Source organism: Astyanax mexicanus, chromosome 4, assembly GCF_023375975.1.
Source record: "Astyanax mexicanus isolate ESR-SI-001 chromosome 4, AstMex3_surface, whole genome shotgun sequence".
NCBI classification, from domain to species: domain Eukaryota; kingdom Metazoa; phylum Chordata; class Actinopteri; order Characiformes; family Acestrorhamphidae; genus Astyanax; species Astyanax mexicanus.
Window position 1 is genome coordinate 8291395 of NC_064411.1, and position 26024 is coordinate 8317418.

Here is a 26024-nt window from a genome sequence, read left to right on the forward strand (position 1 = left end):
AGTGTTATATTTAGTGTTATATTTAGTGTGTAGTGTTGATATATTTAGTGTTATATTTAGTGTGTGTAGTGATATATTTAGTGTGTGTGTGGTGTTATATTTAGTGTGTGTAGTGATATATTGTGTGTGTGTAGTGTTATATTTAGTGTGTGTAGTGATATATTTAGTGTGTAGTGTTGTTATATTTAGTGTGTAGTGTTGTTATATTTAGTGTGTAGGGTTGTTATATTTAGTGTTATACTTAGTGTGTGTAGTGATATATTTAGTGCGTGTAGTGTTATATTTAGTGTGTGTAGTGTTATATTTAGTGTGTAGTGTTATATTTAGTGATATATGTAGTGTGTAGTGTTATATTTAGTGTGTGTAGTGTTATATTTAGTGTGTGTAGTGTTATATTTAGTGTGTAGTGTTATATTTAGTGTATGTGTTGTTATAGTTAGTGTTATATTTAGTGTGTAGTGTTATATTTAGTGTGTAGTGTTACATTTAGTGTTATATTTAGTGTGTAGTGTTATATTTAGTGATATATTTAGTGTGTAGTGTTATATTTAGTGTCATATTTAGTGTGTGTTGTTATATTTAGTGTTATATTTAGTGATATATTTAGTGTGTAGTGTTATATTTAGTGTTATATTTAGTGTGTGTAGTGTTATATTTAGTGTGTGTAGTGTTATATTTAGTGATATATTTAGTGTGTAGTGTTACATTTAGTGATATATTTAGTGTGTAGTGTTATATTTAGTGTGTGGTGTTATATTTAGTGATATACTTAGTGTTACATTTAGTGTGTAGTGATATATTTAGTGTGTAGTGTTATATTTAGTGATATATTTAGTGTTATATTTAGTGTGTAGTGTTATATTTAGTGATATATTTAGTGTGTAGTGTTATATTTAGTGTTATATTTAGTGTGTAGTGTTATATTTAGTGTGTGTAGTGTTATATTTAGTGATATATTTAGTGTGTAGTGTTATATTTAGTGATATATTTGGTGATATATTTAGGGTATAGTGTTATATTTAGTGATATATTTAGTGTTATATTTAGTGTGTAGTGTTATATTTAGTGTCATATTTAGTGTGTGTGTTGTTATATTTAGTGTTATATTTAGAGTGTAGTGTTATATTTAGTGATATATTTAGTGTGTAGTGTTATATTTAGTGTTATATTTAGTTTTATATTTAGTGATATATTTAGTGTGTAGTGTTATATTTAGTGATATATTTGGTGATATATTTAGGGTATAGTGTTATATTTAGTGATATATTTAGTGTTATATTTAGTGTGTAGTGTTATATTTAGTGTCATATTTAGTGTGTGTGTTGTTATATTTAGTGTTATATTTAGAGTGTAGTGTTATATTTAGTGATATATTTAGTGTGTAGTGTTATATTTAGTGTTATATTTAGTGATATATTTAGTGTGTAGTGTTATATTTAGTGATATATTTAGTGTGTAGTGTTATATTTAGTGTGTAGTGTTATATTTAGTGATATATTTAGTGATATATTTAGTGTGTAGTGTTATATTTAGTGATATATTTAGTGTGTAGTGTTATATTTAGTTATATATTTAGTGTGTAGTGTTGTTATATTTAGTGTTATATTTAGTGTATGTAGTGATATATTTAGTGTGTGTGGTGTTATATTTAGTGTGTGTAGTGATATATTGTGTGTGTAGTGTTATATTTAGTGTGTGTAGTGATATATTTAGTGTGTGTGTAGTGTTATATTTAGTGTGTGTAGTGATATATTTAGTGTGTAGTGTTGTTATATTTAGTGTTATATTTAGTGTGTGTAGTGATATATTTAGTGTGTGTGGTGTTATATTTAGTGTGTGTAGTGATATATTGTGTGTGTGTAGTGTTATATTTAGTGTGTGTAGTGATATATTTAGTGTGTGTGTAGTGTTATATTTAGTGTGTGTAGTGATATATTTAGTGTGTGTGTAGTGTTATACTTAGTGTGTGTAGTAATATATTTAGTGTGTGTTGTGTTATATTTAGTGTGTGTTGTGTTATATTTAGTGTGTGTAGTGTTATATTTAGTGTTATATTTAGTGTGTAGTGTTATATTTAGTGTGTAGTGTTATATTTAGTGTGTGTAGTGTTATATTTAGTGTGTGTAGTGATATATTTAGTGTGTGTGTGGTGTTATATTTAGTGTGTGTAGTGATATATTGTGTGTGTGTAGTGTTATATTTAGTGTGTGTAGTGATATATTTAGTGTGTAGTGTTGTTATATTTAGTGTGTAGTGTTGTTATATTTAGTGTGTAGGGTTGTTATATTTAGTGTTATACTTAGTGTGTGTAGTGATATATTTAGTGTGTGTAGTGTTATATTTAGTGTGTGTAGTGTTATATTTAGTGTGTGTAGTGTTATATTTAGTGTGTAGTGTTATATTTAGTGATATATGTAGTGTGTAGTGTTATATGTAGTGTATGTGTTGTTATATTTAGTGTTATATTTAGTGTGTAGTGTTATATTTAGTGATATATTTAGTGTGTAGTGTTATATTTAGTGTGTAGTGTTATATTTAGTGTGTGTAGTGTTATATTTAGTGTATGTAGTGTTATATTTAGTGTGTAGTGTTATATTTAGTGTGTAGTGTTATATTTAGTGTTATATTTAGTGTGTGTAGTGTTATATTTAGTGTGTGTAGTGTTATATTTAGTGATATATTTAGTGTGTAGTGTTATATTTAGTGTGGTGTTATATTTAGTGTTATATTTAGTGTGTAGTGTTATATTTAGTGATATATTTAGTGTTATATTTAGAGTGTAGTGTTATATTTAGTGATATATTTAGTGTGTAGTGTTATATTTAGTGTTATATTTAGTGTGTAGTGTTATATTTAGTGTTATATTTAGTGATATATTTAGTGTGTAGTGTTATATTTAGTGATATATTTAGTGTTATATTTAGTGTGTAGTGTTATATTTAGTGTCATATTTAGTGTGTGTTGTTATATTTAGTGTTATATTTAGTGTGTAGTGTTATATTTAGTGTGTAGTGTTATATTTAGTGTTATATTTAGTGTTATATTTAGTGTGTAGTGTTGTTATATTTAGTGTTATATTTAGTGTGTGTAGTGATATATTTAGTGTGTGTGGTTTTATATTTAGTGTGTGTAGTGATATATTGTGTGTGTGTAGTGTTATATTTAGTGTGTGTAGTGATATATTTAGTGTGTAGTGTTGTTATATTTAGTGTGTAGGGTTGTTATATTTAGTGTTATACTTAGTGTGTGTAGTGATATATTTAGAGTGTGTAGTGTTATATTTAGTGTGTGTAGTGTTATATTTAGTGTTATATTTAGTGTTTAGTGTTATATTTAGTGATATATGTAGTGTGTAGTGTTATATTTAGTGTGTGTAGTGTTATATTTAGTGTGTGTGTTGTTATAATTAGTGTGTAGTGTTATATTTAGTGATATATGTAGTGTGTAGTGTTATATGTAGTGTGTGTAGTGTTATATTTAGTGTATGTAGTGTTATATTTAGTGTGTAGTGTTATATTTAGTGTATGTGTTGCTATATTTAGTGTTATATTTAGTGTGTAGTGTTATATTTAGCGTGTAGTGTTATATTTAGTGTTATATTTAGTGTGTGTAGTGTTATATTTAGTGATATATTTAGTGTGTAGTGTTATATTTAGTGATATATTTAGTGTGTAGTGTTATATTTAGTGTGTAGTGTTATATTTAGTGTATGTGTTGTTATATTTAGTGTTATATTTAGTGTGTAGTGTTATATTTAGTGTGTAGTGTTATATTTAGTGTGTGTAGTGTTATATTTAGTGTGTGTAGTGTTATATTTAGTGATATATTTAGTGTGTAGTGTTATATTTAGTGATATATTTAGTGTGTTGTGTTATATTTAGTGTGTAGTGTTATATTTAGTGATATATTTAGTGTTATATTTAGTGTGTAGTCATATATTTTGTGTGTAGTGTTATATTTAGTGATATATTTACTGTTATATTTAGTGTGTAGTGTTATATTTAGTGTGTAGTGTTATATTTAGTGTGTGTAGTGTTATATTTAGTGTGTGTAGTGTTATATTTAGTGATATATTTAGTGTGTAGTGTTATATTTAGTGATATATTTAGTGTGTTGTGTTATATTTAGTGTGTAGTGTTATATTTAGTGTGTAGTGTTATATTTAGTGATATATTTAGTGTTATATTTAGTGTGTAGTCATATATTTAGTGTGTAGTGTTATATTTAGTGATATATTTACTGTTATATTTAGTGTGTAGTGTTATATTTAGTGATATATTTAGTGTGTAGTGTTATATTTAGTGTGTAGTGTTATATTTAGTGTTATATTTAGGGATATATTTAGTGTGTAGTGTTATATTTAGTGATATATTTAGTGTGTAGTGTTATATTTAGTGTGTAGTGTTATATTTAGTGTCATATTTAGTGTGTGTTGTTATATTTAGTGTTATATTTAGTGTGTAGTGTTATATTTAGTGTGTAGTGTTATACTTAGTGTTATATTTAGTGTTATATTTAGTGTTATATTTAGTGATATATTTAGTGTGTAGTGTTATATTTAGTGTTATATTTAGTGATATATTTAGTGTGTAGTGTTGTTATATTTAGTGTTATATTTAGTGTGTGTAGTGATATATTTAGTGTGTGTGTGGTGTTATATTTAGTGTGTGTAGTGATATATTTAGTGTTTGTGTAGTGTTATATTTAGTGTGTGTAGTGATATATTTAGTGTGTAGTGTTGTTATATTTAGTGTGTAGGGTTGTTATATTTAGTGTTATACTTAGTGTGTGTAGTGATATATTTAGAGTGTGTAGTGTTATATTTAGTGTGTGTAGTGTTATATTTAGTGTTATATTTAGTGTGTAGTGTTATATTTAGTGATATATGTAGTGTGTAGTGTTATATTTAGTGTGTAGTGTTATATTTAGTGTGTAGTGTTATATTTAGTGTTATATTTAGTGTGTGTAGTGTTATATTTAGTTTGTGTAGTGTTATATTTAGTGTGTGTAGTGTTATATTTAGTGTTATATTTAGTGTGTAGTGTTATATTTAGTGATATATTTAGTGATATATTTAGTGTGTAGTGTTATATTTAGTGATATATTTAGTGTTATATTTAGTGTGTAGTGTTATATTTAGTGTCATATTTAGTGTGTGTGTTGTTATATTTAGTGTTATATTTAGAGTGTAGTGTTATATTTAGTGTGTAGTGTTATATTTAGTGTCATATTTAGTGTGTGTGTTGTTATATTTAGTGTTATATTTAGTGTGTAGTGTTATATTTAGTGTTATATTTAGTGTTATATTTAGTGTGTAGTGTTATATTTAGTGTTATATTTAGTGATATATTTAGTGTGTAGTGTTATATTTAGTGTTATATTTATTGATATATTTAGTGTGTAGTGTTATATTTAGTGTGTATTAGGGATGCGACGGTTCTCTGTATTTTATTGAATCGTTTGGTTTGGTCTGTTTGGTTTGATACACCCGGATGGACGGTGGTATTTGGGTGCGCACTAACAGAGTGAACAAACGCTCTCCCGCTGTACATGCCCCGCCCATGGCCAGGGGGAGGGGCTGCTGAGCGCGTGCTGGGGGACTGCGCCGTCACACTGTGAAGATTCACCAGCAGCTCATATAAGAGAAGAGTAATGTTATTTTATTCTCTATTCTCTTTATTGTTTATGTAAAAACTGGGTTTACAACACTGAATATTAATCAATCAATCAACCATTATTTACACTGGAGGGGGATCCTCATTTACAATGCAGCTGAGCATTTACAGTTTAAAACAGATAAAAAATATTTTAAAAAATAGAAATAAAAAGTGACATTTACTCTAGACGAATAATATATATGCGTAAAAAAGGAAAAATAGGAAATTTGAAAAAGATTATAAAAAGACACATAAAAAGTAAAGAATTTATATTTTATGAAGAAAAAATAACAGTAGTGAAAATAAAGTAAAATTATAAGAATAATAAGAAATTATAAAATTAATATCAATAAACTAAGAACATGGGAATCATGGGGAAAAATATATATACATATATATAAAATATATGATATAGTTATTTATATAAACTATTTTGATAAATAAAATAATACAAATAAAAACTTAAGTAATATAAAATATAAACTCATAAAAAAACTAATTTAAAACAAATACAGGCTTTCAGAATAAAAAGCCTCATAGTAATAAAAGTTTCAGTTTCAAAACATGGAAATAAGCTCACCAAAACCTCAAGCTATTATTTATATTTGACAATATTTAATTAACGTTTCCGCACTCATCTTATTTTAGTTAACTGAGTTTTATATTATTTGTAGCGTCGCTCTGAATTCAGTTTCGAAAGAGAGAGAAAGAAAGAGAGAGAGAGAGAGAGAGTCAGAGAGAGAGAGAGAGAAAGAAAGAGAGAGAGAGAGAGGGAGAGAGAGAGGGGAGAAGTGCATTTTGCCTGATGTCTCTCTTGGTTATATGACAGTGGTGTTTTTATATTGAGTTTTATATCATGGTTTTGCAGTTTAAACTACACTTGATCTGTCGTTATTTATTAAAACGCTAGTTACGTATGTAACTGTGGTTATGTGAATAGTGGATGACCGCCAGGGCGGAGCTTAATGTGAATGTATTCCCCGCCGTGCCCACGGCGAACCGAGAGTTGTATACCAACGAAGTCACTACACGTGACACAGCGTGTGACGCAAGCGGGGTATAAATGGCCCCTGGCACTCGCTGCTCCTCCTCAAAACTTGGTTCTTCTCGCAATCCGAGTGACCAAGAACCCTGACGGTCATCCACTATTCACATAACCACAGTTACATACGTAACTAGCGTTATGTTTCATAGTTACTGACCGCCAGGGCGGTGCTTAATGTGGATGATGCATACCAGCGATGTCACGAGGAGATTCCAGACAGAACCGCCGTAGATAAGCCCTCGGCGGCTGCCACGTTCACACTGTAGTAACGAGAGAAGGTGCATGGTGACGACCATGTGGCCGCTGCACAAATCTCTAGTAGAGACACTCCTTGAAGCGCAGCCCAAGATGTGGCTACGCCTCTAACAGAATGTCCTGTAGTCGGGGCAGGCAAAGGGCGATCTGCAGCCCTGTAGGCCCCCTGAATAACCTCCACAAGCCAGTGGGATAGCCGCTGCTTCGAAAGTGGTTTCCCCAACTTCGCAGCAGAAAAACATACAAACAGCTGGTCCGTTTGACGAACAGCCGTCGTAGCTGAAACATATGCCCGTAGAGCTCTTACAGGGCATAACTTTAGCCTCCTGGTATCAGAATCGTCCACATAGGCTGGAAGATCAATGGTTTGGTTCACAAAAGCAGGATTCAACACTTTAGGCAGAAACGCAGCGTTCGGCCTCAGTTTCACACTGCAATCATCCAAGCCCCACTGTAAGCACAGGGGGCTGATAGACAGTGCATGCAGCCTTTAGAGAGATCCATTACAGCTCTGCCCGCTCTAGCGGTTCAAAAGGAGCCTTGCAGAGAGCATTCAAGACTAGCGGAAGATCCCAGGGGGGATACCGCGGCTTACGAGGGGGAGCCAGTCTCTTAGCTCCCTTCAAAAAAGCAGTCACAACTTTATGAGCGTAGCTCCAGTAGCGTCTGAAGAAAGGACAAGACAGTCTGTAGTGTGCAGAGGTGTGGTACCACACCTTGGTTAATACACCAAGCTTCAAAAGCCTTCCACCTGCCCTCGTATAGAGCCCGCGTAGAAGGAGCTCTAGCATTATCGATCGTGCGTCTGACCTGGGCCGTGCACGAGTCTAATGTGCTGGTGGGCCTAAGGGCCACAGCCGGAGTTGCTCCGGACGTGGGTGCCACACCTGTCCGTTCAGCTGTGAAAGCAGGTCTGCTCGACACGGAAGTTCCCATGGAACCCCATGGAGTAATGACAGCAGCGTTGGAAACCATGTTTGATACGGCCAATTCGGGGCTACCAAGAGGACCCGATGTTGTTCCAGGCGTACTCTGTCCAATACAGCCGGAATCAGAGGCAAAGGGGGAAAGGCATAGAGCAGAGTTCTCGGCCAGCTGTGAGCCAGGGCATCCTGGCCCAATGGGCTGTTTAGTGCCATCTCCGAAAACCAGAGAGGGCAGTGTGTCGTGTCTGGAGAGGCAAAGAGGTCTACTCGAGCCTCCCCGAACCGTTCCCACACCAGCTGTACCACACGCGGGTGCAGCTTCCATCGTCCTGGGTGAAGAGAACGGCGAGATAGCGCATCCGCCGTGACATTGGTGGCGCCTGCCACATGAGATGCGCTCAGAGATAACACTCTGGGGTGAACCCACGTCCAGAGTTCTTGTGCCAGCATTAATAGCCTGCGGGACCGTGTTCCGCCGAAGTGGTTTACATGATAGACTGCTGACACATTGTCCGATCTCACCAAGACATGTCTGCCGCGGAGCACCGAGAGAAAATGTCTCAGGGCGAGCACTATGGCACGTAACTCCAGGACGTTGATGTGGTCTCGCGCCTGCCGCATGGACCAAACACCCTGCACTGCGCTGTGGTTCCAGACAGCCCCCCAGCCTGTGGCTGACGCATCCGTAGTGATCACTTCTCTGCGAGAAGGAATCTGGCCCATCGTTACCCTTGACAGCAGGAAGGGTGTAGAGTTCCAGACATCGAGGGCAGCCAAGCACTCGCTGGTAATGCGAACGCGTGTGTGCCTGTGCCGTGCCGCATCCAGTTTCAGACTGATGAGCCACATTTGAAATGGTCGGATGTGGAGCTTCCCCAGTGCCACCACCTGCGCAGCGGCGGTGAGAAGACCTTGTAGTCGCAAAAGCCTCACATACTGCACCTTGGCGCCCCACCTGAGGCTGTGAATGGCCGATAGTATAGCCGCAGCGCGAGCTGAAGGCAGGGTGGCCAACATGCGACGTGAATCCAAGACCATGCCTAAAAAGGTTATGGACTGAGCAGGAATTAAGACACTCTTGTTCCAGTTCACGCGAGCCCCAGCGCTTGCGTGTGCTGCAGTAATCTGAGTGTGTCTGTGTGAGCCCTCTGCTCCGAGGGGGCACACAGCAGCCAGTCGTCTAGATAGGGCAAGATTTTCAGCCCCTGAGCCATAAGGGGGGACAGGGCCGCCCGCATACATCTCGTGAACACCCTTGGTGCCAGTGAAAGGCCGAACGGTAGCACTCTGAACTGGAATACCCTGTCTCGGAAGGCGAACCTGAGAAACCGCCTGTGTTCTGGAACGATTGGAATGTGAAAGTAGGCGTCTTTGAGATCCACTAGGGTGAACCACTCCGCTTCGGAAACCGCGTGGAGAACAGTCGCGGTGTGTAACATCCGGAACGGAAGAACTTTCAAAAATTTGTTCAGGCGACGGAGAGCTAAGATCGGTCTCAAGCCGCCGTCTTTCTTCGGAACAACAAAATAAATGGAGTAGAACCCCTCGGGGTGAACTTGAGGGTCTACTAACTCTATGGCTCCTCTGGCCAGCAGGGAGCTTATCTCCTGGGAGAGGCTTGCAGCCCGAACGGGATCCCGAACTTTGGTCACCGTAGGGCGAGAACATACTGGTGGCCGGCAGCAAAACTGCAGTCTGTAACCCACTGTCATGGTGCTCAGAGCCCACGGGTCTGAGATCATCTTTGTCCAGTAGGCCAAAAGTGATGGTGAGAGCAACAGCGTCACCGGCCGTAGCATGTCAGCAGCGGTCAGCAGCGGCAGCTGCGCGCGGCTTGGAAGGGTGGGGGGGTCGCCTAGGCGTTCTCGGCGGGACCGTGGGGCCTGCGGGGCGCGGCAGCGGAGCTGCGGCACCGAAGCGCCTCTCTCTATCGTGTCCTCGAGCCCGCTGTAGTGGGCGACGAAAACTCTGTGGTTGCCCGGTATTATGCAGCTTTCGAGCCTCCGTCAGGGAGGATCGCCGTTCCAGGGCTTCCTTGGCTGCTGGTCCGAAGAGAGACCCGGGTTTGAGAGGCACGGACCGTAGCGTAGCTTGGCAAGGTTCGGGCAGAGAGGATTGGGCCAGCCACACCTGGCGCCGAGCATGCAGGCTCGTAGCGACGAGCCGACCAGTATCGTGGGTTATGTAACCCGCGGTCAAGAGGGCTAGATTCAGAAGCTCCTCCGAGCTATTTGAGTCCTCCGAGGATGCGCTTCGTCTGGCGAAACCACCGTGGAAGCCACACAGGGGTCGATCGCAGGCATGGAGGCCAGTCCATAGTCAGCCGCCCAGGCCATGGATGCTAGCAAGCGCGCCGTCTCCGTCGGCCGACCTGCTTTTTCGCTCTGAAAGGCAGCCGAGAATTCAGACACGAAGTCCTGACAAGGCGGCACCGCGAAAGCACCCGCTTCTAGGCGTTTAAACAGCGCGTTAGAACGTACGCTCCCTGCTGCTGGTGTATCCAGGCCTAGCCTAGCTAAGGCTAACTTAAGTGTCTCTTCCACTGAAGCCCTGCGAGAGGCTGCGGGGTGTGTGTCCTCACTTCCCTTGGCTCCATCCGAAGACAGGGAGTGTGGGGGTGCAGGAGAACTATCGGTCGGAAAAGATCCGAACTCCATCTCGTGCTCGAGAGCCGACCCTTGCGTAAAGTTCGCGTTGGAGGCAGCCGTTGAGAGAACGTCAAACTCAGCCTCAAGCTTCGTGTGGGTACTGGCGACGAGTAATCCAAAATAGGAGAAAAAGATGATGAAAAAAAACAGCTCTAGAGGTCGGAATCCGAGCTCTGAAGCGAGCTGCGCTCAATCGGTTCTGGGAGAGAAGAAAAAAAGAGGAGGAGCAGCGAGTGCCAGGGGGCATTTATACCCCGCTTGCGTCACACGCTGTGTCACGTGTAGTGACTTCGTTGGTATACAACTCTCGGTTCGCCGTGGGCACGGCAGGGAATACATTCACATTAAGCACCGCCCTGGCGGTCAGTAACTATGAAACATAACAATTTTTCTTTAAGAAAACAGAGGTACTCCCGCACCGTGCGCTGCCAAACTTCGCTACATGCGCCTGCAGCTTTTGAGAGCGCTGGACGAGATTTTATTTAATGAATTAATATATTTTATATTTTAATAAATCTGCCCTGGTGATAAGAAACGAACGCTAACATATAGCTTTATATTTCTGTGTATTTCAAATGTTTGTGAAATAAAATAAATTCCTGTTCAGTCAAAGTGCTTTCCTCTTTTAATTTTTTGTTTCTAAAACTCCAGCATTTGAGTGAGAATAAGCATCTGTTAAAATTCTCAAACAGCCTATAACCATTGGCGTAGGAACCGGGGGGGATGGGTGGGACATGTCCCACCCAATATTAGAAACAGGTGCATTTGTCCCCCCAAAAATGATATTGTTTCACTCAGCTCAGCTGTGCTATTAATGAGGAGACAGACTGGACCAATCACGGAGCCGGTTCAGGAATTAAGTTCCGCCTCTCAGGAGAAACAGCCAATCAGCTTGCTGTTATTGCAGCGCGCGGAGGCGTCAGTATGTTGGTTGGGGGAAGTCCCTCCCTCGCTGTGAGATTTAGCAGCGGGATCGGCTGCAGCTGATTTTAAGATATGGATATACGGTGATATTTTTTTCTAAAAGAAAGGTAACGGTATCTAATCATGTAAACTGTGATGATATGTTTCTGATAGCTGGTTAAAAATACACGTCTCTGAATCAGCACACAGATTAACCCCACTGTGATTAATAAACTGCAGCTGTGTTAGTGAGTTAGCTTAACTTTGGAATTACCTAGATTGGGAGTCAAGGTTGAACAAAAAAAAACTATCTACGTAATGTTCAACTTGCCCTGTACCTGATCAGCTAATCACTGTTTCATTTTCAAACTGTTTATTAATTTAGGATTGCAGTTAGCTAGAAGCTGGATGTAGAGGATAGACAGAATTTAGTACAACACTGGGTAATGTTGGTAGTTTAAAGAAGTTTCTTAACCCTGATCATCACTGCCCTAAAACTGTGTTTTCCATCAGATCCAACTGATCAGCTAATAAACAATCATTTATTGAGTTTACCTGTTAAAATCTCTTAGCCCCCTATGGATCCTAAATTAATCATTATGTATATACAGCAGTTTATTAGACACATCATACCACCACTTACTTTATTAAAGTGTCTTTAAACAGAGGAAGCTGTAGAATATGCAGAACAGTGTTAATATGCAGTAGAATATGTAAGAACAGGGTTAAGAAACACTGATCTAACCTGACTTCTGTTCATATGTAGTTCACAGTAAGACCACATGTCCTGACATTTATATTAACTTCTGACAAAAATCTCTAGGAAACGTAGTTACATTCTCTCAGTAGAAAGAAGTGTTCTCAGTAAAAAAAAATTAAAAGCGCAGGAACCAAAGAAAATGTAAATATACAACAGAATTGACATACAATACATAATAATAATAACCAATACTGTTATATTATTTTAAATATTAGGTGATAACTGATCAGTTTTTGTACTATGTATATAATGCAGACATTGCATGCATATTTTTTTCTAACAACAGTAAATGTAATGTGGAGTAACATGTTTAGGCTGTAAAATCACCTTTTATTGGATGTAACTAATTATAAACAAAATACAGAAAAAAAATGATTATTTGTGATAAAAAATAATAATTCCACAAATGTTGTTCTAGGAAACTATAGTGTGGGCTTTGGTTCATATTCGCAAATGTGTCCCCCCCCCAATATCAAGCCCGCTCCTACGCCCTTGCCTATAACTGCTATATTAAGCTACAGTTATTAAGTCTGTGTACTGAACAGAAATTTTAATCCTTATAAATGTCAGATATAAATATAACTAATAATATCTTATAGTTACTGTGCAGATTTTAAGTATATTATATTTTATAGTTGATAGTTTTTTATATATTACTGCTATCGGAGCAAATCAGCTCTGAAGATTTTAAACGCTGAAGATTTGAGGACTAATTAAACAAAACTTTCTCAGTTGCGTGATCAGGGCCAGTGAACGCTAAACGGAGAAAAGGATATTTGAAGAGGCGGCGTCATCTTATAAATCCGCTGTTCGGGACATTTTGGCTTCAGCGTTGAGTTTGATAATCAAGGTAAAAGACAGTCAGCAGATAAAGCACAGTGTGATTCAGTTACCTGTTTTTGACTAATGGTAAGAATAAGTGCTCCTTTTTTATAATAGATATTGTGATTTGAATTAATCTGTGACTTTATTAATTGGCTCTGAAAGTGTGAGTAGGAGCACCTTGTTGATTTGAAATAGAAAGGGCTAAAAACGTGCTGCATGTTGGAGCTAGATAATATTGATATATATCAAAACAGAACCGAAACCGTGGCCCAAGAACCGCGATACGAACCGAACCGTGGCCACACTGTACCGTTGCATCCCTAGTGTGTAGTGTTACATTTAGTGTGTGTGTGTGTGTAGTGTTATATTTAGAGTGTGTAGTGTTATATTTAGTGTGTGTAGTGTTATATTTAGAGTGTGTGTAGTGTTATATTTAGTGTGCATGTAGTGTTATATTTAGTGTGTGTAGTGTTATATTTAGTGTGCATGTAGTGTTATATTTAGTGTGTGTGTGTGCAGTGTTATATTTAGTGTGTGTATTTAGTGTGTGTAGTGTAATGTTTAGTGTGTGTAGTGTTATATTTAGTGTGTAGTGTTATATTTAGCGTGTGTGTAGTGTTATATTTAGTGTGTGTGTAGTGTTATATTTAGTGTGTGTGTAGTGTTATATTTAGTGTGTGTGGTGTTAATTTAGAGTGTGCGTGTGTGTGTAGTGTTAATTGTGTGTACGTAGTGTACGTGTGTGTAGTGTTTGTATACAGTGTATGTGTGTATGTAGTGTGTTTGTATTGAGTGTATGTATTGTATGTGTATTTGGGTGTGTATTGGGTGTATGTAGTGTGTGTGTATGTAGTGTTTGTGTGTATTGATTGTAGTGTGTTCGTGATTGTACTTTGTGTGTGTGTATTGTTTGTTTGTAGTGTGTGTGTGTGTGAGAGAGAGAAAGAGAGCTTACATTTGTTTAATCCAGGTTTGATTCTGATCTTCCCTCCATGTTCCACTCTAAACACACACACACACACACAGATCAGCACAGTGTGAGGTTTTTAAGAAACTGATTTATAAAGAAATACTTCGCGTGAAAATGAGTGAACATTTGAGAGAGCGGAAATTAGTGACCTCATGTGGTAAAGTACGGAACTGCAATGCACACTGCATAAAATCAGATTAAAAACGGAAAATTAACTTCTCTAAATAAGATAAAATGGCAGTTTCTTGTGGGCTTGCAGAAAAGGGTTAAACTTTACTAAAGTATGTTTTTGCATTCATATTCATACCTGAGTGTACTCCTGTCACAACAACTGTTTTTATTGGACCATACATTATAAACCAATCACCCTGTCACTTGCCATTCCCTATAAGAGCCAGGTGCGGTCTGACTTTGGCATATTGCTATTTAAATGGCACAGCTGCCTGGACTTGTCCAATGTTTTTCATCCGCGTAGATATATTCAAAATCACCGTTGCTGTTTAAACAAGACAGGTGAAGAGCATGAAAATATACTGTTGGTGGGAGTAAGATAGCAATAAGCATCAAGACCACCTTGCACAGGGTGTAGGTTAGGGCCCTAAGTGTTCAAAAAGGATTCTGGTTTTGCAGACACTGATTATTTTTACCATAAAGACATGGGCTGGTTGATGGGGTGCTTGACTCTGTGTGTATAAAGTTAGTGGGGATCAGTTCTTATCTTGTAACTTTTCTCCTGACTCGATGCTCAGGGCAGCTCTCCATCACTCAAGTTTTCCACCTGTTCTGGAGTGAAAACTAAACCTTGGTTCTTTTTACCAACAGAAAGATGAGCCAAAACAGAATTACAGTGAAGTACTTGACATTCAGTGCAGATAGCTTGAACATAAACAATTAACAGTGGCTGTGTAAACAAAAATAAGACAGAATGACAGAATGAAGGTTACATGCTGCTCCACCGTGTTTACCTGGTGACTACAACTAGATTTACTACAGGTCCCACAATGCAATGTGTTTCACAGAATTAACCCCTAACTTTCTCAACACTTTGCTTTCCTGTGAGGCACAGCGCACACACAGGAAAGAGCACAACAGACAATATCGAGAGTGACAAAAATGTACAACATGTACAACAATATTTATCTTACAATAAGTTGATAACATAATTATTAGTTCAGACCTACCCGAGTTTCTCCAGTTTGCAGTGTTGATCCTCCAGTCTCTCAGAAAGTATCTTCATTCCTGACTCTCCTGGGTGGTTGTAGGTCAGATCCAGCTCTTTCAGGTGGGAGGGGTTTGAAATTAGAGCTGAAGCCAGAGAACAACAGCCTTTATCTGTGATCATGCAACCAGATAATCTGCAGACAGAGCAAGAGAATGTGTGAGTGAGTGACAGAAAACAAGAAAGAAAGAAAGACAACATTGCAGACTGAGGAAGATAAGGCACTTTGATATTAGTAAGTCTCTTTTTTTAAATAACACTTCAAAATTGAAAAAAAAAATTTGAAAACTAAACTTTATCGCTTTGACACAGATAAACAAATTCATGGAACCCAAACCTCAACAGTAAGCATCTCTGTGAATACAGCATTAGCATTGATGTGGACCAAAGAATTGAGTTCATATTAACTCTTATGCTCCAAGCCTATTTTTACCATTTTCCGCCTGAAATTACATACTCACATTTGAAGGCTTATCACTCCAATATTAAATTATTTAGAGTCAATTCTATGAATTAATATTACTTAGAAGCCTTTACACAATTCATTTAAGGCATTTTAATTATTCAATTGAACATGTAATGGCCAATATATGGTAAAAACCAGGAAAATTTTTAGGCGCTTTTCAGATTTTCTATTATTTTTTTTTATTTTCAGACACATAAAATGAACTATTTATATGGATGAAGGGTTTTGACAACTCTATATTTTACTATAATGTGTTTACAATCATCATATAAAATTTTAAACTGCTACCTATTACTGGTTAGAAGTTATAGTGATTTGAACCAGTAATGGTCTTTTCTTTCTCCAAAGGACTGGAAACTTTATAAGAATAAAAAATACCACTTTTATAACTCATTTTGCAGTAAACTCTGGGTTTTTGTGTGGTCTACTCATATACAAACAGAAATCCGCACTGTCTCTTTAAGAGCGGTTGTTCTGCTCAGTGGAAAATCTGTTAGAGAAAGTATCTATGGCCAAGCATCTCTCTTCCTTAGCCTCTCAGCTGGCCGAGCTCGCCACCTGATTGGCTGAGAGACCTCATTCTCATACCGTCATGTCCAGTAGGCTCCGCCCTGTCTGGCTGTGGGCCAGAATCGGAGCAGCGTCGAATAAAATGCTTTTAATTCGTAATTAAAGTTAAGATTCCGTCTCACATTATTCCTCGCGCGGGGTGGATATAATGGTGGATTATAGGAGACTGGATTGATGGATTTTCTTGCGTGTGGACTCGTTTTGAAGGTAAGAGAGTGGGGGACGCGCTGGTGGGTGTTGGGGGGGTGGGGGGAGTGACTGTAGGTAAATACAGGACCAAACCTGTGCATTTTTCAACTCTGAACACGCGCTGCAACGCGCTCTTTCAGCTCTAATTCAGGGACCTTACATCCTACACTAAAACGGAGCACAGTTTCGGAATCCGGAGAGCCAGACGGTTCGAATGGTGTATAACATGTCCGCATTCGATCAAATATGGACGTCCGATAAACGGAAATATGAAAATTATGATTTAATATTTTCATAACCAAGGCATATTTCGCCCTAAATGTTTATTTTCTGAAAGGAGATACAGCTAAATAGGCTATATAACTGAAAAGCAAGGATTCTAAGCTTTAAAATGGTATATTGGGTGTCTATATTGAACCTATAACTATTCATAAACACAGCCAGATATTAAATATCATATTTTTCTGGCCCGCCGGCGGGCCAGGGCGTAATAAGAGGTTAACTTGTGTTGTTTTTGCTTGTGCATCACAACTTGTGTGATGTATCTCAAATGTTCATTCAAGTTGGACATTCATTAGACAACTGCAGAAGACTCGTATTTGTTTGTTTGTTATACTCTGACTTTCGCTAAACACTTTTTCTTGTGTGATATGTTATCATCATGGTAAACAACTGAATATTTACACATTTATACATGAATTTCTAGTGGTGTCAATCGAATCCAATTAAACATGCCAAAATTCTGTGATTAATCACACTTGTTTTTCATAAGACGCACGTTTTTATAGTGGATATTTTATGGAGTGAATTTTGTGCCAAACGTTTTACACAAAAATAATTAATCCGCAATCAAAATGTTAGGCTAAGGTCGAGCATTATAAACATAAAGATCTCATCATGAGCAAAGGAAGGGAACTTAGAGGAACAGACCTGGGAATTAACGACCCGCTCCCCCGTGAAATCCTTGAAAGACGCAGAAAACTGTTCGCCGTGAGGAAAGAACTCATAAAAGAAGTGAAAAAAGCAGTCGTCTCCATCGACAAACTTTATGTTGATGCACAGCTATATCAGGACAAAAACATAACTCCCTGGCTGTTCTAAATTTCTTCAACTGTAACTAAATAGCAGTCTCTCTCTCTATCTCTCTCTCTCTCTCTATCTCTCCCGAGCGCTTTCGTTTATGCACTCTGTCTCTCTCTCATGCGCGTTGTGCTCTCGTTGCACGATCTCTAACATATAGGTCAATATTCAAATAACCTCATAAAATTGATCCGTAATGTATATATATTTCCCCTAAACTTTACTTTTTCTCTCGTTCTTTCTCTTTCTTCCACTCCCACTTACTCGGGTCATTCTCACAAAATCCTGATTCAGAGGACATCCAGTATGAAAATTTGCAAAATGCATTTAACAACAAATTTCCTTTTGAGGATTTAAGATTAAGGTCTAAATTTACTATGAATATTATTTTTAGAACATTTGTTCCATTTTATTGCATATTTTATTAGCATTTTATAGATGAAGTCCACAAAAATGTATCATTACCGCAATGTGACATGACTAATATATGATAAAAATGCAATTTTTTTATCAAAGTTAAGCAGTTCAGTTCATTCACAGTTAAGCAAGGGTTTAGGAAGACTTATTAACTTACACACAATGCTACATTATGAAAAGAATGTTTATTTTCAAGAACATTTCATATTATTTAAGACAATTTACAATGCAAACATTTGTATATCAAAATAATCTTTCATGTAGACTACAGCACATTCATTAATAAAACAGCTCATTTAACTACTGGAAACCATTCAACAAATGTCAAAGAAAGACCTCTCAGAAACTCTGAAATCTTGTCTATCTTTATGCACCATCCAGCATTGTATACCTACTAAGACCAAACTTTTATTTTTAGTCATTTACGTAGTTTTATGTGTTTTGCCCATATGTCAGGCATATGTCAGTTCTGTAATATCTGGCTGACCTTTTTTTCCTCCATTGCCTTTTCTTTTCGTCATGGTACTTTTTGGTCAGATCACGTGTTGTCTTTATTTTCCCACTGGAAATGGCAAATATAAAATTATGATATCCATTCCAGTTTTTGTTCAATTCCTTAGAATGGACTGTACACAAATAATATCATGTGAAAGTAACTCCAACTGGAACAACTGTCTGTGTCGTTGAGTATGTGTGTGTGTTTTTCTAAATGTTGTAATTCTTGCTGTAAATGTTCTCCCTAAACTTTGACAGCCTTGCTTTTGCTGCTGCCTTTCTTTTCTCAATAGCTACCTGCCTGTAAACAAATACACATCGCATATTACAATAAAATATATCAAAGATGGAAAAAAGCTCTCTGGTTATGTGGTCTAACATCTAATTCTGTGTACGGAATTAGATTTAGTGTCAGGCCAGATAAGACGGAACATTAGTGACCTCTACTGGTGGTTTGCAATAGCTAAGTTAGAATGGTCTACTGGAGAAAATGTTGACGTTTGGTAACGCTTATTTTATGACAATCAGGAAGTAAAAAGGCATCTGTATTGTACTTCCTAATCAAATTCTCATTACCGAAACAGTTCATCTCATTACCGCAACAGGTATTGAAATGTAGCGGTGAGTGAGAATTCGGTTGAAGGGTGAGTGACTTTAAACTTTTATGCTAACTGTAAAGGCACCATGAGGGCTGGATAAATTTTCACATACAGTGTCAATTTAGACCTTAAAATACTATATTATAATCAAAAATACAGACTGTAACTTCAAACTGTAGGCTCAAAACCTATATTGATATATCGGTAATGACAATGAAAAAGTCGTGCAGACAAGTTGATGAGCAATCTTTTAACTTTTATCCAGAAACATATGAGAAGAACTGCTTACATGGTAGCCATCTTGAGTGTCATGGCCAATGTCTTCCCTAATGTTGAAAACGCCTTGAAGATTTAAGTTCCTTGTGGATTTAAACAATGATTGAAAATTGTTGCGGAGGATGAGAAAATTAGTGTTGGACACATTCCTTTTCTTTATTAATTTTATTGTTTTTACTTTTCAATGTAGAATCGTTTATGTTTATTTACTAAAAGTCTTTATAGTATGAAATGCATTTAAGTTTTTTGTTTTAAATGTTTAAATATTAAAATTTCCAAACAATGTACTGAAATTCTGATATGGACATTTTGAGGAAATGAGAATTTTACTCTAAAATGTAAAAAAATTACAAAAATTATATTTATAATGTTCATTTTTAAACATGTGCAAGATAGACCAAAGGACATTGTTTATGATTCTAGATTTTTTATTTTGTTAATATTTACTTGTTTATTAAAATTCCTCATGCCACCTCATCCATCCATCCATCCATTAACCCGCAAATATACTAATGCACGCACATTAATCCATTCACAAAATCCCATAAAAATCACAAGAAACCACTTAGCAATAACTTAATGCATGCAACGTCTCAATGTCATAACACGTATGTCACACCAAATCCAACACTTTTTGTCTTGTTATGTCTCTTTTACTTTGTTTGCATTTAATCACTCCTTTCTGTACTATCTCTTTGCACCAACCTCTATTTTATTACTACTATATATCTCAGATCCGAAAAATGCATTTTTGTTTACACTCCATCCCCCAAACACCAGAAAATATCCTCAAACATCTGCACACTCATATCATATCACTGATAAACATTATTAATCCATACATCACAACATGTCTTCACTTAAATTTATGACCCAGAACATTCGTGGTATCGGGACACAGATTAAGCAAGCCAAGGTACTAAACCATCTCACTTCACTAAAGGCAGACATTTGTTTACTACAAGAAACACATCTATCAGAAACAAATCATCATAAGCTCAGATCACCACAATTCACCCATATATTCTCAGCCTACTATAACTCCAAACAAAGAGGAGTATCAATACTAATAAACCAAAAAATCCCCTTCACACATAACACCACTATATCAGACACAGGTAGATACATCATAATTAACATCAACATCAGCAACACACCCTTAACAATAGCAAGTTTGTATGGCCCCAACATTTATAACCCATCCTTCTTTCATGAGTTTTTCAACCATATAAACAATATATCAGATTCCACAATTATAATTGGAGGTGACTTTAATTCAACCATTGACCCATGTATAGACAGATTAACTATGGCACACAATACACGTTACTGGCATTCAACAGATATCATTAAACAATACATGACAGACTTAGGGCTCAGCGATGGTTGACGCCTCAAAAACCCAAACACTAAAGAATTTTCTTTCTATTCTCCAGCCTACCACTCATATTCTCGCATTGACTATTTTTTAACCAGCAATTCTATTATAACTAATATATCAGAAATAAAATATCACTCTATAATAATCAGTGACCATGCTCCAGTTTCACTTATATGGAACATAAATCCACTATATAAAACTTTCAGCTGGCAACTAAATACCTCGTTACTTACAGACCCAGAATTTGACAGCTACATCAAAAAAGAGTGGGCATCTTTCCTAGAAATAAATGATTCTTCAGAAACTACACCAACAATACTATGGGAAACTGGGAAAGCAGTACTAAGAGGCAAAATCATCTCTTACTCTTCCTGTAAGAAGAAGAAAGATACGGAAAATGAGTCTAATCTACAACATCAGGGAATTGTCAAATGAAATGATAAAAAACCCATCAGATAAAATTAAAAAAGAGTTAAAAGAATGTGAATCACAGTATAATGAACTTATAAACAAGAAGACTCAAGTTTTAATACAACGACTAAGATATAAACAATTTAAATCACAACAGCAAATCTGGTAAATTCTTAGCTAACCAAGTAAAACATAACAAAGAAAAAAACAATAATTCCATCAATGAAATATGAGACCGGACTAATCAGGCAAACATCAAATAAAATTAATCAAGTATTTGAGAAATTCAATAAAAATCTATACTCACCAGAACACGATCCAGACCCAATAGATATTCACACTTTCCTCAATAATATACACCTACCCAAACTAACTGAAGAACAAAAAAGCATATTATAAAAGCCAATAACATCAGAAGAACTCCATAAAGCCCTCCGTAAGATGCCTAATAACAAAGAACCAGGACCAGATGGCTTTCCCGCAGAATTCTACAAGCATTTCTGGTCAATATTTGGCTCAATGTTCAGTAGAGTAATAGCAGAAATTAAACTCAATAAGAGACTACCAACATTAATACAGCTACAATATCACTCCATCTTAAACCTACAAAGATCCTACCTTACCATCCAGCCACTGTCACTAATTAACACAGACACAAAGCTAATAAGTAAGACATTAGCTACCAGACTGGAAACGGTTATCCCATCCCTCATACATCCTGATCAGACTGGCTTCATCAAAGGCAGACAATCAGTTACCAACATGCGCAGACTACTCAATCTGATACATCACACAACAGTCCATAAGTCAAAAACTGCAATAGTCACTTTAGATGCAGAGAAGGCTTTCGATAAGGTTAATTGGAAATTCCTTTTCACTACACTACATTAACTAGGTTTTGGAGAATCATTTATAGATTGGATTAAAACTCTCTACACTTCACCCAAAGCCACAGTCAATACTAACGGACTAATATCACAGAATTTCACACTATTTTCATAGAACCATTAGCAGCAGCTATATAACAATGCCCAAATATCAAAGGTATCCATACCTACACTACCGAACAAAAAATCAGCCTTTATGCAGATGATATTCTACTATTTCTACAAAACCCACTCTCCTCAATTCCTCAGACTATACAAATAATTAAAACATTCTCTAAAATCTCAGCTTATTCCATTAACTGGTCTATATCCACCGTTCTACCATTTAACATGAACTTATCAGACACAGCAGTTCAGTCACTCCCTATCCCTATGTGCACTGAACACATCACATACCTGGGCATTAAAATTTCTGAGCTGTCTGAGCTGCACACACTTAATTTTAGACCACTACTCACAACCATCAACAATGATATCCAACGCTGGATGAACCTACCACTATCCTACCAATATCCACAATCAAAATGACAATATTACCTAAATTAAACTACCTCTTCTCAATGATTCCCATCCAACCTCCACCTACCTGGTTTAAAACGCAATCATCTCTAAATTCTACTGGAAAAATAAACCACCCAGAATCAAATTAACCACATTACAAAAACAAAGAACTCAGGGAGGCCTAGAAGCTCCAAATTTCCAACAATACCTCTCTGCAAACCAATTAAAGTACATTATTAAATGGATAAAACCAAATCAAACTGATGAAATATGGAGAGAAGTAGAACAAACATCAATTAATGAAATACAAATCTCAGACTTACCATTTATTAGCACAACAATCAATCGCCACCCTTGTTTCAAAAATCCAATGATATCATCAACTCTGACAGCTTGGTGGAAAATTCACAAGAACACAAACACTAGACGTGCACCCACTAATTACTCACCCATATAGCACAACCCCGACTTCCCGCCACCAAAAAAAACCCAAAACTACAAAAATGGAAAGAAAAAGGTATTACACATTTACACCACGTTCTACACAACAATAACTTGCCTACTTTCTCACATCTAACCCAGAAATATAGCATTGAGAGGAACCAGTTTTTGGATCTCCAACTTAGATCTATGTTAAACTCAAAAATAAAAGATTACGCAATACTAGAACTTAGCCCACCGATTTCAGAATTCCTTAATATCTCTTCTTCAGACAAAATTCTATCAAAAATATATAGGCTTTTACTCAAATTAGACCAAACAGTCGCTATCCCAATAAAAAAATGGGAAGAAGATATCTTAATTACCCCCAATGCTGATTTCTGGAGAAACATTATGGAAAACACATTCACCATGACTAACAATACTAACCTCCACCTTATACAATATAAAGTAATTCACAGGGTACACTACACTAAGCAAAAGTTACATAAAACGGGACTAGTAGATTCAGAAATCTGCATACACTGCTCACTAAACACTCCAGACAATTACATACATGCTCTACGGTACTGCCCACCAATCAAACACTTCTGGCAGCTTGTTATAACTCGACTAACTCCATTATTTAAACAGCCAATCTCTCCATCCCCATCACTCTGCGTGCTTGGTGACACATGAACCACAAACCTAAACCAGGAGGAAAGCAGAGCACTTTTGGTGGTGCTAACCATCGCCAAAAAAAAATTCTCACAAACTGGAAATCAAGGACAAAATCCCCATCAGTCAATGGGAAAACTCACTCACAGAACACATAGAAATGGAAAAAATATCTGCATCTCTCAAAAACAGAACTCATGAACACATAAAAACCTGGTCAGCATTAAACAACCTCCTACATCAGTGACTGCATCAGTCTTTAACAGATAACCTACATACATCCATTATATATCTATAACCACATCGTCCATATATCACCGCTACATGAATGTTCCTACACACACACACATGCACACAGTCACATAACACATTTAACATTTAAGACATTTAGCTATTTTTATTTACTTATTTATTTTTTTGTTATTCTGTGTGTTATTATGTTAGGGATGGATAAATGGAAACATATAGGAAGCCATACTATATGATTTTTTTTTTCTTTTTCTTTCAAGGGCACAACTTCTTTTTTTTTTCTCTCTCTCTCTTCTCTTCCCCTATATATTTTTTTCTATTTGGTTTATTTGTATATATACACATCGTTATGTCCTCCCTCTGCACAGTGACCTCAGATATCAGAAATTTGTATTAATACAAATAAAGTCTTAATGGTCCTCCGAAGAGGGGGGGGGGGGGTGGTAACCAAGTATTTTAAATATACTTGGCTACTTTATTATCCTTTGCAGTTATTTGAAAATTATTTCAGTTTGGATTTTGCCAGTCTTTGCTTTTGCTTTAGTTTTTTGCTTCTGAGTTGTGGCACACTTTTCACAGGTGGGCGGGGCTAAGAAGAAGGCCCCTTGAATCTCCATTGGTCAGCTGGTTCTGGACTGACGGGTTCCCTGAACCCTTATCTGAGACTGACCACGCCCACCCCACCAGTTTCAAGCGTCCTTCCAAAAACGGAGAGCGAACAGCTTCTAGTGCAAAGCAGCAGATACTTTTACAATTAAATTTCATACAAACGTTCTGTTCAATGTTATATTATGTTATATTATTCTCTCTTTCACTCCATTAAAAAGATCACATTAGCGAGATGTGCTAAATATTCATGCACAAAGTATGATAGTTACCTAGTCAGTGAGCTAGTGAATTAGATAGTTACCTACTCAGTGAGCTAGTGAGTTACCTAGGCAGTGAGCTAGTGAGTTAGCTAGTTACCTACTCAGTAAGCTAGTGAGTTAGCTAATTACCTAAGTAGTGAACTAGTGAGTATCCTAGTAAGTGAACTAGTCAGTTACCTACTCAGCGAGCTAGTGAGTTAGCTAGTTACCTACTTTGTGCATGAAAATTTAGCATGTTAATGTGAGCTTTTTAATGGAGTGAAACAGAGATTTAATATAACATTGAACAGAACGTTTGTATGAAATTTAATTGTAAACACAATCCGCTGCTGCTGCTGTGCACTGGAAGCTTTTCGCTCTCCGTGTTTGGAAGGACGCTTGAAATTGGCGGGGTGGGCGTGGTGAGTCCAGAACCAGATGACCAATGGAGATTCAAGGCGAACGCCTTCTTCTTAACCCCACCCACCTGTGAAAAGTGTGCCAAAACTCAGAAGAAAAAAACTAAAGCAGAAGCAAGGGAGAGATTCCAGAAGCAAAAAGTCTTTAACAGCAAAATCCAAAAAACTCCACAAAAAATTCACAAAAACACAAAAATAAAAGCAAAAGACTTGCCAAATCTAAACTGAAATAACGTAACCAAGTATATTTAAAAATCTATATTTGCTATATATTTTTTCTCTTTTAAATTTGAAACATACAATTTTTGCTTTTGATTCTTAACATGTTGATTGTGGATTTTATTTTTTGTCTAAAACTTTTGGCACAAACGGAGAGAGAGACAGAGAGAGAGAGAGAGAGAAACAAATGGAGAGAGACAAAAACAAACAGAGAAATGGAGAGAGAGCAACAAAGCTCTCTATCCAGGTCTGAGCTGAAAGTCTGAACCGGATTGTTACAGCTGGACACCGCATTAAAGCGCTTCAGTCGTTTAACCAGAAGAAATCTGCATGTTGGGTGGAGGCAGGGCAGATTACTGCAGAAGTTGGGGTCAAACTTGGTGCCGAAATAAAACTTGGGTTAAAAAAATAGTAACACGTTACTGATTCCAACCTAGCAGCATATGTTAATGATTTAATGCTGACAGCCCTAATAATTTCAAATGAAAAATCACAGAAACACTGACCTGAGAATCTGCAGTTTACATTGTGAACTCTTCAGTCCAGCAGAGAGCAGCGCCACTCCTGAATCCTGCAGGTCGTTGTTACTGAGGTCCAGCTCTTTCAGGGAGGAGTTTTCCAGGTTTAAAACTGATTCCAGATTTTCACACGTCTTCATTCCAAGATTACATGAAGCTAGTCTAAAAAACAAGATTAAACAAATGATTTCAC

General features: G+C 36.9%; 2 protein-coding genes across 7 annotated transcripts in view; one reads left to right on the top strand and one right to left on the bottom strand.

Moving 5' to 3' along the window:
• LOC125801105 (NLR family CARD domain-containing protein 3-like) overlaps window positions 1–26024 on the top strand; it is a 190564-nt gene that overhangs the window by 95477 nt on the left and 69063 nt on the right. The window lies entirely within an intron of this gene.
• Window positions 1–26024, bottom strand: part of LOC125801111 (NACHT, LRR and PYD domains-containing protein 12-like) — a 49026-nt gene that overhangs the window by 5030 nt on the left and 17972 nt on the right. For all 6 annotated transcript variants that reach the window (XM_049477165.1, XM_049477167.1, XM_049477168.1 and 3 more), the window contains exons 8-10: window positions 25820–25993; window positions 15171–15344; window positions 13975–14021 (exon numbers count right to left, since the gene is read on the bottom strand). In XM_049477165.1, the coding sequence (XP_049333122.1) occupies window positions 13975–14021; window positions 15171–15344; window positions 25820–25993 (395 nt within the window). The remainder of the gene's footprint in view (window positions 1–13974; window positions 14022–15170; window positions 15345–25819; window positions 25994–26024) is intronic.